Source organism: Misgurnus anguillicaudatus, chromosome 25 (assembly GCF_027580225.2).
Source record: "Misgurnus anguillicaudatus chromosome 25, ASM2758022v2, whole genome shotgun sequence".
NCBI classification, from domain to species: Eukaryota; Metazoa; Chordata; class Actinopteri; order Cypriniformes; family Cobitidae; genus Misgurnus; species Misgurnus anguillicaudatus.
Window position 1 is genome coordinate 22,181,657 of NC_073361.2, and position 17,041 is coordinate 22,198,697.

Sequence of the window (17,041 nt, forward strand, 5' to 3'; positions counted from 1 at the left end):
CACTCCAGACCTCTTCTTTCGCGCGATTCGTGAAAGGGAAACACGCTATCTGAGGTCACATACAGGGTACGAGGCTACATACATTGCGCATGTCATGAGCCGTCGAACCGTGCGACGCACACATGCTCCGAACCGAGACAAGCGAACCGAACGGTTCAGATTTTTTTCATGAATTGTGCCTCCCCCTAATTGTGATGTGTATTATTTGCCAATACACAGCTCTAGAGTATATACTGTAGATGACGCATCTGATTGAAATATAATGTTTACTTAAGAGACAAAAACTGTCAGAGGATGGAAGGAATGAGAATATGTGAACAATTCAATGTAAATTAGATTCGAACCCGCATTATCCACGTGAGCGCTATGGCTCGATATGGAGCAAGTGTACTAATTGCTAGGCCACAGCATACTTTTTGGCTCACACTTGGTTTTTCTTGTTTTTATTCCCTTACACTAGAGTTCCACCTCCCTCTGCCTGCCCTTCATCGTTTTCTTTTGTTTCTCCTTATTTTTCTCTGACAGCTGTGGTTTACGTGGGTCTCCCTTTGCAGCTGGACAACCCTCCCTCTCTTTCTCTCCCTCTATCACACATCATGCAGTCCAGTGGTGATTAAGACTATTAGGCCTTATAATGACTCGGCTGGTGTGTGGGTTTGGAGCCCCATTTCAGTGCAGCTAATAGACCTCTTAGCCAATTATCCTCCATTTAGAAGCAAATCACAGAGGCTTTTTCTCTCCCCCTTTGATAAATGTTGAATTACTGAATGGATTCGCTAATTAAATTCTTTGTGTGTTTTGCATGTGCGAGTACTCGCGTTTGGAGTTTGTGTGTGTGCGCTGTGTTTTTCTTAGCTGGTGTATGTTCTGGGTTTGTTTGACGTTCTACTTTGACCGCTTTGAAATTGATATTGTTCTCCACCGGCTGCTACTCTGTATTTAGGGTTTATTGTGTTTTGCCCTGACACGCGGTCTTTTGTCCCCCGCAGATTTTGATGCACACCAAGGAAATGGTGCAGAGGGTGAGTCGTGATTAGCGTACGTTACAGTAATAATTAAAGTGCGATTGCTGTGTTTGTTATTTGTAAGCCGTGCGTGGGTTTGACGGTTTACGCTTCTTCTTCGCAGATGAATCTGGAGGTCATATACGGGGACACTGACTCCATCATGATCAACAGTAACAGCACCAACCTGGAGGAGGTCTTCAAACTGGGAAACAAGGTACGGATGTGGAAAAACAGGGGGAGTGCGGTGAAGTCTTTGTGATGCGCTAATGCGCGTATGAATGTGACACTAATAATAGAGACATCACTGACAATCAGACAGCGAGAGAATTAAACCAGCCATTCCATTTGAACAAGGATGAGCCAAACTTCACTGTAACCAGCTCATAAAATGAATGTGTGTGTGTGTGTCTGTGTGTGTGTCAAGGTGAAAAGTGAGGTGAATAAGCTCTATAAGCTTCTGGAGATCGACATCGATGGTGTGTTCAAGTCCCTTCTGCTGCTGAAGAAAAAGAAATATGCAGCACTCATGGTTGAACCCCAAGGAGATGGCAAATACACCACCAAACAGGAACTCAAAGGCCTTGACATTGTGCGCAGGGATTGGTGTGACCTGGCCAAAGAGTGCGGCAAGTCAGTGTGCTCATCTGTTGGGACATTTATATCAGGATTGTGTTAGGACTAATGAAAATATACTGTTATGACAACACAACGCTTAGCAATTTTCAGAAACTGATGCAGATGCCAATGTTTATGCACACAGGGTTCCCACGGGTCCTTGAAAATGTGTGAATTTGGGGGAATATTCAAGGCCCTGGGAAGTTTTTGAAAATATACATACATAGATAGATACTGGTCATTGAAAGTGCTTGAATCTATTTTATGCAAGAAGTTTCTGGAAAAAAATCCATATTATTCCCTGTGTAGTGTAGGATAATATCATAAAAATTCTATACTTTAAGCACACGGGGTAAACTGTTATATCTTCTGTATGCGAATGTTGATTCATACCAAAATGCTCTTTTGCATTGTTGTGTTTGACACATGAAAACATCTCAGGTTACGTATGTAACTGTTGTTCCCTGAGAAGGGAACGAGACGCTGCGTCTCCCTTGCCATACTTTCTGCATCTTTGTTACGCCATCTTTGGCAGTATTTTATATAGCAATATACTTCCTGGCTCCCGCGTCACCCTGTCTTTGTCGTTAAGCCTCACCATTGGTTGAATTTGATTTATACATTTAGACGCACTTACCCCTGGAGGCATCCCCAAAGTGTCACCACAGTGACGCAGCGCGAGTTCCCTTGAAAGGGAACTGTAACAATGTATCTTAAAAGGTGACACGATGTAACCTTGCTCTCACTTGAAATGTCTCCCCACATTTAGTCCTTGAATTTTAGGGTATTGGACCTGGAAAGTTCTTGAAAGGTCCTTGAATTTAAAGTTTGTACAGTTGACGGCCTTGTGATTTACACAACTGTTTCCTCTTTTATCTAGTTACGTGATTGGTCAGATTCTGTCAGATCAGAATCGTGACACCATTGTAGAGAACATTCAGAAACATTTGATTGAAGTTGGAGAGAAGGTCGCCAATGGCAGTATCCCACTCAATATGTTTGAGATTAATAAGGTAAAGCATTGAATTGCAAAATGCAAATGTCTGACAATGCGTTTGAGCAAAAACTAGAATTTTGATTTGTTTTTTCCCAAAGGCACTGACTAAGGACCCCCAGGACTACCCTGACAAAAAGAGTCTCCCCCATGTTCACGTTGCCCTCTGGATGAACTCTCAGGGTGGCAAGAAGGTTAAAGCCGGTGACACAGTGTCTTACATTATCTGTCAGGTAAGTAACCAATCCATTTTGATCCTCTGATGTCAGACTTAGTGTCTCACCACAGATAGACCCACTATTGAATGTTCCTCTGTGTTAGGATGGTTCAAACCTACCAGCCAGTCAGAGGGCGTACGCTCTGGAACAGCTGCAAAAACAGCAAGGTCTCAGCTTGGACACACAGTACTACCTGTCCCAGCAGGTGCACCCTGTGGTGGGCCGCATCTGTGAGCCCATCGAGGGCATTGATGCGGTGCTTATTGCTACGTGGCTAGGTGAGACTTCCTGTCTGGTATTTATTATACTGCTGAATTGTCAAAATACTGACTTTATTACTAATTTGTTGTTTTGAAGAGCAACATGTTTACATTTTGTATGCATACAGTTTCATTTTGACACTAAAGTGCCTTTTAGATTAAACTCAATTTTGTTTTGATGATTTGTAATATGATTTTTAGATCATTCAAAGTATCAAAAATAGAGTAAGACAGTTCGCTGTTTACCTTTGCCTTGCTGCTGTGAACCCATTTACCCCCTCAGGTGGAAATTTAGTCGCTCTAAAAATTATATGAACCCTGGCACACTGTCTCCATGACAACAGGCCTCCGGCTGTCGCCTGGTATGCCAGGGTCTCGTCCAAAACTCAGGCACTCATTTAATCTACCCACCATGTTACCAGGATATCAAGTAAAGGCTTGCTTTTTTACCCGACAATTAACATGATGTTAATTTGCTTTCGGAACATTCAGTTTACACTTTGAATTTGTTAAGTAGTCTTACATTAAATTAATATTGTGTGTGTGACTTCCTTATTTCAGTTTATACAACCACCGATTTAGTTGATCTCTATAACGACATAGCACATGTTTGCCTGTAGATGGCAGCAGGCGTCATCAACAGACTCTGATCTTTAGAGACGGTGGTTAATCCCCGAAGTCTCATAGTCAACACTTACTTATGTGCTCATTTATTCACTTAGCCAAATTACCCAGGGGGACGTAGGCTGTTTTCCGTGCTCTGGTAGTGTTCAGTGTCACCTGGGGGGATTAAATGGAGATTCAGCTGCTGTCTCTTAATGATTTGATGATCTCAGCTGCCTGGGAAATTCGGATAGCTGCGCTTTCTCTACCCCGCCTCTTTCCCCTTATTATATTTCCAGTTTATTCTTATCATTCGCTAGTCTCCCTCCTCTTGCCTCAGCCCTGACATCTTCACTTTCTTTCTGGCCCTCTCTCCTCTTTCAGCTTTGCTTGTACCCCACCCTCTCTCTTTTCCATCATCTTATTCCACTGTCCATAAATACAAATGTGTGTAAGGCTTTGCAACCGACACAGAAAGTGGATATGAATGTAAATATTACAGTGTGCAAACCTTTGAATCAGATTATTTTTGGAATGAGTCATAAAATTCTGCCTCTGTTACCTGTTTGTCTAGGACTCGACCCGAGTCACTTTCGAGCTCAGCAGCAGCATCAGCGAGAAGACGAGGGGGACAATTTCCTGGGTGCACCGGCCCAGCTCACCGATGAGGAGCGCTACCGTGACTGCGAGAAGTTTACTTTCTCCTGCCCAGACTGTGGCACAGAAAACATCTATGACAATGTCTTTGAAGGGACGGTGAGTTATCAACACTTCCCTAATAGGCCTGAACTAATCGGGCATGCAGGGACAGTCAAGTCTTCAGTTCGTACCTCAGCTTTCTGTTAAATATTGTGTAATGATGGGTAACAGTAGCACAGGTGATTACTTCCTCTGTATTAGGCTTTTACCGGCCTATTAATTTCAGAGCCGCACACTTTATTTATAGGGGTTTGGCAGAGATAAGCGGGGAGAGGGATTTCGCCAGGGTGTATTCCTGGAGCTCTTTAGTACACAGGATGTCCGTCATACCCGGACCGGGGTCAGCGGGGGCTAGAGGAGCGTTTGTGATCTGCCTCTAATTAAGGGTCCACACACACATACGCTCATCCGCAGCTTTCTCTTGTCTAAGACTCATAAAAAGTGACATTGACCCTTTCTGCCACTACTCTGATCTCTGTCCTCCTAGCTGTTTGGAGATTTTGCACTTACTTAGCCAGGGAAGGCTCAGAACTGTAGGAAAAACTGGTTGGCATTTACACATACTACAACTTTGGTATGCATTACAAACCCTATTGGACTTCAGTCAGGGTAGACGCCAGATTTAATTTGATGCGAATGAAAACAAACCTTTGAGGGACACAAGTACAGTCTGTCTCAGTTAGGTTGTGACTCGAATCATTTACATAACCTAATGTTTTGAGTTTGTTTGCTGTACACAACAGTACTATGTTATACACAGTATGAATTAACAGGAATATACGGGAATTAATAAAGATTGCATTAGAAACCACAAGACCACCCTAGCCAATAAACCCATTAACAACCTCATCACATCAGTTTTGTGCGCACATGTGCGTTTTTCTTAACAAATGATTTTGTTGGCCTCCGTAATCACCTGATAAGGTATCTAATAATTAGGAATACAGGGTTATAGCGGAGATCAGGGTGTGGGGGAGTGATGAAAGGAAGGCATAAAAGAACAGCCTTGACTTACAGATGAGCAAATCCTCTTATTTTTATCAGAGTCGGCTATGGAGAGAGGGAGGAGGGCAACAGGAATGCAAACAGACACGCTGGTAAAGGAAACTAGAGATGCTGAGCGACTATATTTGCATAGACACACGGATACCTCTCAAAGTGCCGTTCAGTGAGAGATGTAAAGATCATAAGACGCTAATGGCTCACCACGACTACCGGAGGGCAAACTATACACAGCTCTTCAGCGCAGACCTGCTATAAAAGAAAAAGTGATGAGTGTTTGTATGAGACGGCGAGCTTGAGCGAATGTGCTGACGCATTAGCCATATACACACACACTTATGGGGACTCGGCCCTTCAGATTATTGGAGGCATAATGGGCGCCATAAACAGCTTTGCTAATGCTCATTTAAGGTTAGATTGAAAGGATATCAGGCTACAGTAGTGTTTGTCCACTGTTTAACCACAGTTGTTGCCACTGTTTCTCAATAGGAGGTCTGATGCTTTTTAGATACAGAAAAGCTGCCGAAGCCTGTAAATCACCTGCCCAGTATGGAGTTTGTTGCTCGCTGTCATCCAGATATGCAGTTGAAAGCTTAATGCATTGTCACTTTTTTTGCTTTGTGTTTTATTCCTACTTGAATACCCTTTAAGGGCATTGACATTATATTTTGAGTATTTCTAATAGGTCAGCTTTAATAGCCTTTAAAAGCTTCTTTGGGCAATGCAAGTGAACAGAATAAATGCCCTGGTTATGTGGGTTGTTTATAAGAAATGCTGTGTTAAAAGTGAATTTGTTTGTTTCCAGGGAAGCGCATTAGAGCCCAGTTTGAAGAGTTGCTGTCACATCCAATGTATGGGCAGCGTGTTGGACCATCCTATTCGAATAATGAACAAACTGCAATTGGACATTCGCCGCCACATTAGGAAATACTACAGCGTGAGTATCATAACTACATAACTTGCAATGCACCATATTGCCCCCTACAGGTGTGGCAGATGTGTAAACGTATGTATTACTGCTGAAGTCTTGAGCTGTCCCAATATAAGGGCTGCGACCTTCTAAGCATGCGCCCTTAAAAGGCGAGCACTTGGTCTTTCAAGGTGGCAGCCTCAGAAGTCCGCGAAGAAAACTGAAATGAGACTGTCTAACCTGCGGAGGGCCCATAATTTGCGTCACCTGCTGCACGCGCCCACCGCGCCTGTCAGCAGGACACAGCTGAGACGTTTCTGACTTATTAAAATAAATATGGAATCAGAAAAATATTAATTTATTTTAGAAAATATGACACGTTGATGTAGATTAAACTATTCAACAGTATATCAAATTAATCAACCTTAGAAATATACGCAATATAAACAGAATAATATTAACACAAAACATAACTCATAATGCTAAAACAGTGACAAGAAAAATGTTTTCTGATAAATTCACACTTTTATTTAATAAAGCTTTTAATTGTTTATTTTAGAATATCCAGCCATTATATGCAGCCGTTGCAGGCGCGCAATGAATCTTGCGATAGCCTCGACTGTTAAGGATCCATTTGTTCTTTCTTTAAAAGCATGGAGAAATAAGGACGCGTTTTGAGGTGTCATTCTAAGCACCCTTTAAATTGGGACAGCCTTATTGGGATGCAGTCAGTCTTAAAATACGTCCTTAGAAGGTTGCAGCCTTTGAATTGGGATACAGCTTGTGTGTAACGGATTCTTTTACTTAGAAAGGCTTAATAAAAGTTTTATGTTTGTGATAAGGACATGCAAATTATTTTATTTGTTCAGGACTTAAAGACCGGACAAGAACACAACGTTTAGTGTGACGGCCCTTTAAAGTGGTTGTATACTGTGAAGCAGGGGTGTGCCATATCATACCGTTCACGATAACACCGGTATAATTTTTAACATGATAAAAAATGTCATTTCGTATATATCAATGATATAGCGAGGCGATGACGTATGCCACATTTACGTTCCCTAACACACACAGCAGCAACACCTTGAGAGCAAGAGCAGCAAGACAAAAAGTAAACTAAGGACTCAAGTTAATGAGTTAAGGAGTTGTTTTATATAGGAAAACACTGGCAACTCGTCCCACTGTAATGACAGCAACTAACTTTACTGACCGAATTTAAATCCAAAAATATTCACAAATGTTCACATTCTAGTTGTACTGACGCACGTTTACTTAATATTTAATTAGACAGATCCATCTTTTCTGTTCATTTTCCATTAAATTATGTGATCTGATGAGTTTAAAGCTCTGTGTTGGTTTCTTTAGCGACTGCCACGAGGCGCAAGCGCATCGTCCACTACTGGGTCCTAAAGTACACCCGATTTCTCACAACATACAGACCATAGACAGACAGATGACTTGATGATTTCTCTTGTGTTTATACAAAAATCTGATTTCATCATATTCACTTGTGTTTTATCTGAACTGGATTAACATTTATCTCACGACCCCAAATGTGCCATGATTAATGTTAATGTTATTTGGTGTTTATGCGAACAAAAGTGCATGTACATGTAAAATCGTTTTAAAATTAACATTTTTAATTGTTAGCTAATTACTTAAGTTACTGAAATCTGTGGTAGTGTCATAGTGATGTAAAATTTATACCATTTCATCTATAGTTTGTACTTTGTTTACATTTGACTCATGCTGTGTGATTGTGTCACTACTATTGCACTTTAATGCTGCTTCGGCCACCTTATGACAATGGATTTACACTTCGAATTAGGTAGTCTGTCATCAATGACAGCTCGTTGGATGGAAAATGCCCTTCCTTTTCCATAATTTTTTATACCGTCATAAATATCATTACCGCAAATTTAACGTGCACGTGCGGTGTGCGATATGCGAGTTGGTTGTCCTACACGCGAAGGCGCGCAGCACTTCTCGCCCGGTGTGCGACCCCCTTGAAGCACCCGGCTAGCCTTTCAAGGTATGTGCAAGCAAATACAAAAATTTAAAGACAGTCAGTGCTAATGTAAACCCTGGTTGGATAAGGATATGGATTTGAAGATGAAATCTGACGCATTTAGCTTCAGTAAACTGATAAAGTAATCGCTGTCTGTGTTTCTATATGGGCTATAATGGCAAAAAAAAATAATAATATGGGAAAAAGAACTATAAATTAGTTTATTTTTGGAACTGTGAACTAGTTCAAAATTTTGAAGTATGAACTATGAACTGAACTAGTTCATTTTAAAATTTGTGAACTAAACTTTGAACTAGTTAGAAAGTGAACTTTCCCAACACTGGTGTCAGCACTAGCCACACATTCTTTGTCCACTCGAAAAGCACAGGTTAATTTACCCTCACCTTCCTCATGCTGTTTGTTTATTTTGTATCTTTATTGAATTTCAGATGCGGCCTTTTGCCTCCTTCAAAACAACCACCTCCCCTCCCGCTGCGTCACAAATGGGTTTCATTTAGTTCGCTGTCTTTACTATATTGCAGAAATACGCTCGTTGGCGATGTGACAAGCATGCAGATATTGGGCCCACGTTAAGAGCTTGGATACGTCTGTGTATCTAATTTCCCAGCTGAGGGTTTTGATTGACAGGCCTAATCATTGACTCTGTCAAGCGCTCCGGGTCCAATCAGGACGAGCGCGCCAGTTTCGGGAGCTGCTGGGAAGTTCTGGAATGCCGGGTGTGTTCCTGGAATGCTCAACATCACAGGAAACTCAGTGTGAGGGTACGGAGATGTTCTGAGATGCGCAAATCTGCTTTGTAAGTTTAGGAAAGTTGTCCCACAGTGCTGTGCAGAAATCAATTAGTCGACTGAATGTAGCGACCTCCCTCTCTGGGATGGTGCCTGTAGCTTCTTTTGTCAGTATGTGTGAAACAGCTGCTGGTTGTGAATGCGACCCACCACCACCACCCCCCCTCCCTGCGCAGGCCTGGCTTCAGTGGACACCGCTCAACCTTCCCCTCCCACACTGGGTGCAATGAAGAGGCTGATATTGTGTAATTAAGGATTCCTTTCAGCTGAGGGGAGAGCTCAAATAGAGTTGTTTGTTCGCACAGATAGAAGGAAGAAAGCCTGTCCGCGTGAGGGAGGACTCGCGGCTTACATGGTTACAGATTGGAAGTCGGAGCTGTTTGTTGAGTTTCCTACAGAACGGCAGCTAGGCATTAATCACGAAAGAAATCACAGGCACCTCCACCTACAGCTCACCACCGTTACCAATAAAACCACCCTTTGGAGACAAAGCAAATATGCTTTCCTCTCCTTTCTCCCTTCCCCCTTTCTTTCCCCTGATTCCTTCTTCGTTGTCATCTGTTCTGACTCCTTGCGTCTTCTGCAAAGTGAGAGCGTGGCACGAAGTGGCACCCCCCGTATTTACCCCATTCTAATGTGGGTTGCCATGGCGTTTAACAAATTATTGCAATTACGTTCGTCATGTGCTTCGCCCTTGGTAACCGGCTTGGGGATGTGGTGGTGGTGGCGGCGGTGGGGGGGGTGGGACAGAAATAAATAAATAAAAAAGCAATAATCCTGTTTTGAACAAAAGGTCAGATTGCTGAATAGAAAAGGCTTGATTAAAGCAGAGATGTACAAAGTGGACGCATTTGCGTCCATTCAGCCGCTCTCGGGCTCCGCAGCCACTGTGTGAATGTACAGCTGTTGATTACGGAGGCACAAAGCCCGTGAGAGGCTGTTGTCTCGGGGCTTTTTTGCACAGAGGTGCATGTAATCGCAGCTTTTTTCAAGACTAAAAGGGGTTGCTTTGGATTAAGCGCATCAGAGAGAAGGCTTGTGTGTGTGTGTGTGTGTGTGTGTGTGTTAGGTGGGATTGGTGGATTTGTAAGGATATTTAGATGGCAAAATTCCTTCATTACCAGTGCTTGCTAGACAAACATCATTATTGCTGTTTCTCATACATAGGGGATTTGAAAAACCACTAACCCAGAGTGTTAAACTTTGCAATGGTTTTTGCTGTCTCATCATGTGCTGTAAAGTTTGTAAAATGTTTAGACTTATTAAATTTTTGTTTTTTTACGGATAAAATGTGAAAGTGAAAAGATAAGCAATGCACCAAGGATTTAAAACAACCGAGGATCAGGGCAGATTATATCCGGGCAATCAAAAGTGTTAGAAAAACGCATCACAACTCATGCTGCGTGATTATTTTGAATTGGGTCACTAACAGAATTGCTGTTTATATGCTCTGCACTTTTAAGATTTTATAACATAATAATTTGAAAAAGTATCGGTAACAGCAGATGTCATTCTAAGCAATCGAATATCAGTAACGGCACAGACATTTTGTATTGGTGCATCCCTAGTAAAGACATAGGCGCAGTTGGTGGGGTAAGAGGGGAACTGCCCCCCAGTCCAGAGCCAATTATGATTTTGTCTGAGCTATTAATAATTAATATTTTGTCTAATTTGAATAGGTAGACATAGCTACTTATGGTTTAAAAAATAATTAAAACTATTTTACCCTAATTTAAAAACCATGAAGCTGCTTTCTCTCTAATCTCAAAGTATTGCACTACCCCTGTTTGCCTGTAGGAGCCCCCCAACCACAAACGCGAAACTTTGCCTCGGAGTAAAGACCTTGATTTAAATGAATAGTCTATCCTTTTTCCATATTAAACTGTTATTACCTTAACTAAGAAGAGTTGATACATACCTCTATCATCTTAGTGCGTGCACGTAAGCGCTGTGGCGCGCGGCGACACTTTCATAGCATTTAGCTTAGCCCCGTTCATTCAATGATTCAATGGTACCAAACAGAGATAAAGTTAGAAGTGACCAAACACATCAACGTTTTTCCTATTTAAGACGAGTAGTTATACGAGCAAGTATGGTGGCACAAAATAAAACGTAAGCTTTTCTAAGCGGATTTAAAAGAGGAACTATATTTTATGGCGGAATAGCACTTTTGGGAGTACTTCGACTTGCCTGAAAAGTCCGCTCCCCTTCTCCCTCTCATAATGAAAAGGAGAGTGTTACTGCGCCGAGTCGAAGTACTCCCAAAAGTGCTATTCCGCCATAAAATATAGGTCCTCTTTAAAATCCGCTTAGAAAAGCGCTATGTTTTATTTTGTGCCACCATACTTGCTCGTATAACTGCTCGTCTTAAATAGGAAAAACGTTGATGTGTTTGGTCACTTCTAACTTTATCTCTGTTTAGTACCATTGAATGAATGGGGCTAAGCTAAATGCTATCAAAGTGTCGAGGCTATTTAGCCTAGCCCCATTCATTCCTATAGCTTCAAACAAAAGTTTTATTTTGTGCCACCATACTTACTCGTGTAACTGTATGTAACAGTCTTTAAATAGGGAAAACATGGCTTCTAAATTCATCCCTGTTTGGAGCCATAGGAATGAATGGGGCTAGGCTAAATGCTAACACATTCAAGAAGCGCTGTGCAAAGATTAAAAGTGCACGCATTGAAAAAAATTTGTTGAGGTAAGAACATAGTAAATTATTGAGAAACGGTGGTGTTTTCCTTTAAGTGTCAGTCTAATTGTAGTCCAAGTTGAACTGAAAAATCCTATGTAAAATTGAGACGAGGCAACGGTATAAGAACGGCAGGTATGGATGCGACAGTGAAATGGAGAAAGCGAGAGAGAGAAAGGAGGAGACCGGGAGCGTTTTTCCGGTAGCTTGCACTGATCTGTGGGCCTCAGTCTTTGCCCAGTGTTTGGTTAAATTATGTGGAACTCATTTGACGGCTGCAGAAGTGGCTGTATTCGCAGTGTCAGGTATCGACTGGTATAATTATGCAATTATGAAGCTTTATCCTGCCTCTCTCTCTTGCAGAGCAAGCTCTTAGTGTTTCAATTAGATGCTTTTTTCTGTCTTGCTCTCTGATTTTCCCATCCTCCCTTTCTCGTTGGTTACAATAAGGATGCAAAAGGAGATTTCTTATAAAGCAAGCACTATAAGGTTTTGCATTTCTCACCTTGTTTAACATATTTCGTCTGGACGTGTGGTTTCGTACATAGATTTCGGTTTGTACAGTAGGATGCCACTGAACCTCTATGTGGTGATGTGAGACTTTGCTATGCTAGCTTGATTTTATGTAACATTTCGAGTTGAATGCGATTTTGTTTTGCATTTTTAATGTTGATCTTGTATTACTATATTTGGCATTAGCTTAAATGCTTTTATATGCCAAGTTTCCTTGTCTGTTGTAACAGTAGTGCAAAAAATGTTAAAACTGTATATACAGTATGACCGCATACTTGTAAATGCTTGGCCAACTAGAAAAGCATTGGATTTCCGTACTTCACAAGGATATTTCACCCAAAAAGTCATCATTTACTCACCCCCTCAAATTGTTGCAAACCTGTATAATTTTTTTTGTTCTGCTGAACAAAAAGCAAATTATTTGTAACCAAGCAGGAAACAGGAGCACCATTGACTTCCATAGTGGGAAATAAAAATTACATGGATGTCAATGGTGCTCAAAAAGGTTACAAACATTGCTCAAAATATCTTCCTTTGTGTTCAGCAGAAAAACTTAAGGGTGAGCAAACAATGGGCTTTCCTTTTGGGGTTAACTATCTTTTTGAAGTTTATGGCATACTTTGTAAAGTGCACACCTTGACGCTGTTCATTGAGAGTGTTTCATAAAAAGGGGCTGGGAAATTTAAATGCTGGTAAAGGTGTACATGTAACCCTCACGCAAACTCAATAAAGTCATAATTTTCGAGTGAAGAATGTTATGGAGTAAAAATGGTGTAATGGGGCATTTTCGCAATCCGAGACCATCTATGTCTTTTTCTTCTAATCAGATCACTGTACATGGAAAGAAGTCTCCATCTTGACTTCTGTGTCTGACATACTTGTGCGTTTGTAAGCTGGCCTGTGTGTGTTCCTCTATCTAAAGTCTTTCTCTAAGCCCATGGGAACAGAAATGTTGGTTTAGTCTTGGGCCTCCAGAAACACAAAAGGTCCGTTAAGGCAAACAGAGGGGTGATAACACGGCACTGTCTTCAAAATGAAAGCCAAACAGCTCACATATGTTCGGATTCAATTACACACTCTGGGTATCCCTCGGCCCTGGGGCTTAGTGCTAATTACCCAAATAACATCGGCCCCTCCGCACAAAACGCCATGTAGATGAGATTAATTGGGAAATTAAAACAAGCTGTTGATTCTGATAATGTTGTGAGGTCCTAACAATAACCACATAGGCCAAATGTGTTTGACAGCACAGGTGGAATGATAAGACTCATCTTTGGATTTAACAAGGGTGATAAGCTTGAGAGAAACCATTCAGAGATGCTTGGAGTTCAGAAAATGAAACCTAATTAAGACGGTTATGAATGTGAAGATGCATTTCTATTCTGTAATTTGAATCACTCTAGTTATTTTATACTTTGTGTCTTTTGGCTGTTTATTTCAATTTGAAGTAATGGACTGGGAAAACATTTAATGTTTTGTGTTTATTGCCGTAAGATGTTGAAATCTAAGTCAACATGCATTTCTTTATTTACAAACAATTATACTTCTTTAATGTAATATATATATATATATATATATATATATATATATATATATATATATATATATATATATATATATATATATATATATATATATATATATATATATATATATATATATATATATATATATATATTAGTTTATTAGATATATTGGTAATATATCTTCTCTCTCTGTCTTTCTATAGTAGGGTAGGTGGTGGTAATGCTTCAGGGACAGGTGCATCTCTGATACTAGGGGTTTATTTAGTGCTCTGTCATTAGCAGGGCATTACCCCCTGGCCCCTGCTGTAATAACAGGGGCAGTGTCGGCAGGGGGGCAGCTGCATCTGCTGCAGTCTGAGGCCTCACACGGGCCCCACCACAGGCAATAGCACCGGTTGCCCATCTCCTGGGGACCGTAGCCACATAGGATCACATGCATCAGTGATGATCAGAAAATTTGGTCATTGATAAGAAAAAAGTGCACTAAGTTGTATCTCTCTTTCTTTCTCACTGTGTACAGCGGTTGGCTGCTTTGTGAGGATCAGGCTTGTCGGAACCGAACCCGTCGGCTGCCCATTGCATTTTCAAGGTCTGGGCCGATCTGCCCTGCCTGTCTCAGATCCACACTGAGACCTGAGGTACTGTATACACTCTTGTTACTCAACCATTCAGACTTATGTAGGTCACCTTTGTCGACACCAACATAGAAATCGTACTTTTACTCGTATTATGCTGGATATCATTTGGATGATTTAATTTAATTAAGATTTTAATAAGTGTTGTTGCACTACCTCTGTCAAAAATGTCTTCTGCACTTTTTCATTACTTGTAGAGAAACAGAATGTGTTAAAGGTGCAGTGTGTAAATTTTAGCAGCATCTAGTGGTGAGGTTGCGAATTGCAACCAATAGCTGGCCCTGCGTTCCAGTTCGTTTTTTTATGAACTTCCCTCGCTAACTTCCCTCAGTCTCGTTCACTCGGATGTACATCATTGCTTACGTTGTACAAGTGCCCACTACTGCTAGAACACTTGAAGTGGGTTGAAATGGATCGCCCTAAGCCCTTGATCACATGGAAAGTGGAGACCGCCCCCTCCATGTGCAAAGCGCGAGTTGCTGAAATGACGTCACAATCGTGCTGCATTGTGGGATATGAAGCTGCATGAAGTGTACATATGAAGCAGACTCGCTCCCTCGGTCAAAATCGAGGGAGCGAGGGTTTGTCCATACAAACTTCCCTCGTCCACTTGACGAAGTGGAACGCACTTCAAAATGGCGACAGGGATTCCCGTGAGGGGAAGTGCTTAGGGAAGTTCGCGAGTGTGTGTCTATTATGAAAGGTCTTCATACACCCCTGATAGTAAAGTTTTGTATATTATTTTGCATTTCTGTCAAAAGATCCTTCTAAAAATTACACGCTGCACCTTTAAACCACGGGTCTTCAACGGCGTTCGGGGACTCTTGGGGGCCTGTAGTGGTTTCACTGGGGGTCCTCCAAATATTATTTGAATGCAAAATATCTGGAAAATATATTGTTTGAACGGATTAAATTGGGCATCAAACAAAAATGCATTAATATGCCTAATAATGAATTAAAACGAAGAGCATAACTCTTTCACTATAAAATCTACCAGTTAAATTAAATGTTATGTAGTATCCCGAAAAAATATTATTTTAATATCTTTGTAACATAACCATTATAACATGTATGTAAATGCAGTCTTAGGGCTCAGTCACACCAAAAGCGTTTATGGCAGTTGCAGGCGCCTTTTTTGAATGATATTCTATGGGCAGGGCGCGTTTGCGCGCTGTTTATGCGCGCCGAGCGCCTTGCGGTTTTCTGCCGCCTGCCGCGCACGCGTTTTTGAAGGAGCGCTGAGAGCGGAGGAGCGCCTGACGTCATTCGCGTCTTCCATTGTCCAATCGAATGAGGGGAGAGGCGGGCCTTACGTTGTGGCGAGGGAAGTTTACAGTTGCTTTGAAGAACCGGACTCCACTCGCTCACTCTCTCCTGCGTGTTTGTGCTCCTCTTATCCTCAAACAAGGTCAGAGCAAGCGCCCTCTTTTTAAAGTTTCTGCTAATATGACAGTTAACAGCAAAAGAGCGCTCACGCTTCAATATTTGATTGACAAGACAGCTGACTCGGTGGTTGCTTAGCAATATGAAAAGCCGCGCTGCACTGCTCTTTTTTAAAAAAGGCAGTGCGTCGCGCCTTGCGTTTGCAAGCGTTTAAAGCGCTTTTGGTGTGACTGAGCCCTTAAGTTGTTACATGTACTGGGGGTCCCTGTTACTCCTTTCTATCCTTTATGGGGTCCTTGGCCTGAAAAAGGTTGAAGACCTCTGTGTTAAGCTGTTTATTTATACCTAAAAAAATTTTATTGTATATAAATAGCCCTAAAAAACTTAGACCTTGTTTATTTTGGTTTTAACAATTTAATTTAACAAAATCTAATTCTTTAAAATTAAATTAGTACCCCCCTGGGGTATGTTTACCACTGGTTAAAGACACTGCTATACAAAAAAGCTGTGTTTGTCCAGGTGGTGGTGCTGTGGAGCCTGTGAAAGTTCTCCCTGACACAGTTCAGGCCCTTTATTCCCTTCTATCTTCTTTCTTATCCTGTTTCATCCCTGTCACCTTGTTATACCAGTTATATATTACTGGAACCTTCTGACCCATCTGACATGATGTGGGTTCACTTCCTGCTTTAACAAGCTGCCTTGATAAAATGAACAAGCCTCCATCAAGACTTGGCCTTGGCCAGGATGGACTTCTGCTGGAGAGCGTGTGCTCACTTTGATCACTTAAAGTGGGTGTACCTGATATAAAAAACTTGTACTTTGCATAGTACAGTGTTTTGATAGCTGTTGTTTTGTTGGTTAACAATATCCAATAACCTTTTTATATATTGGAAGAAAGTAATAAGGTATTGTGTTACGAAAGGGCCAATACTGGTTAATTTTTGTGTTTTCGTGGACCTTGTCGAATAATCAGATGGGTTGTTCAGGCTTTTAGCAGGATCACAATATTCAAATTAAGACAAAAACAAATATGCATAAGTAAATTTATTGTCAGATCTAATCAACCCAGCAGTCTAGTTTTTACTATAGTGTTAGTGTAATCTGTCTGTGTTTGCTACAAAATAAAAGCAGTTGTTTCAGCTTTCTGTGATCATCTGAAGAGGGTTC

General features: G+C 41.3%; 1 protein-coding gene across 2 annotated transcripts in view; it reads left to right on the forward strand.

The window, feature by feature from the left end:
* The window catches only part of pola1 (polymerase (DNA directed), alpha 1), a 54,476-nt gene that overhangs the window by 19,524 nt on the left and 17,911 nt on the right, over nt 1-17,041 (forward strand). For both annotated transcript variants that reach the window (XM_073863835.1, XM_073863836.1), the window contains exons 27-35: nt 990-1,022; nt 1,129-1,221; nt 1,432-1,637; nt 2,503-2,635; nt 2,718-2,849; nt 2,938-3,112; nt 4,272-4,453; nt 6,204-6,329; nt 14,372-14,494. In XM_073863835.1, the coding sequence (XP_073719936.1) occupies nt 990-1,022; nt 1,129-1,221; nt 1,432-1,637; nt 2,503-2,635; nt 2,718-2,849; nt 2,938-3,112; nt 4,272-4,453; nt 6,204-6,329; nt 14,372-14,494 (1,203 nt within the window). The remainder of the gene's footprint in view (nt 1-989; nt 1,023-1,128; nt 1,222-1,431; nt 1,638-2,502; nt 2,636-2,717; nt 2,850-2,937; nt 3,113-4,271; nt 4,454-6,203; nt 6,330-14,371; nt 14,495-17,041) is intronic.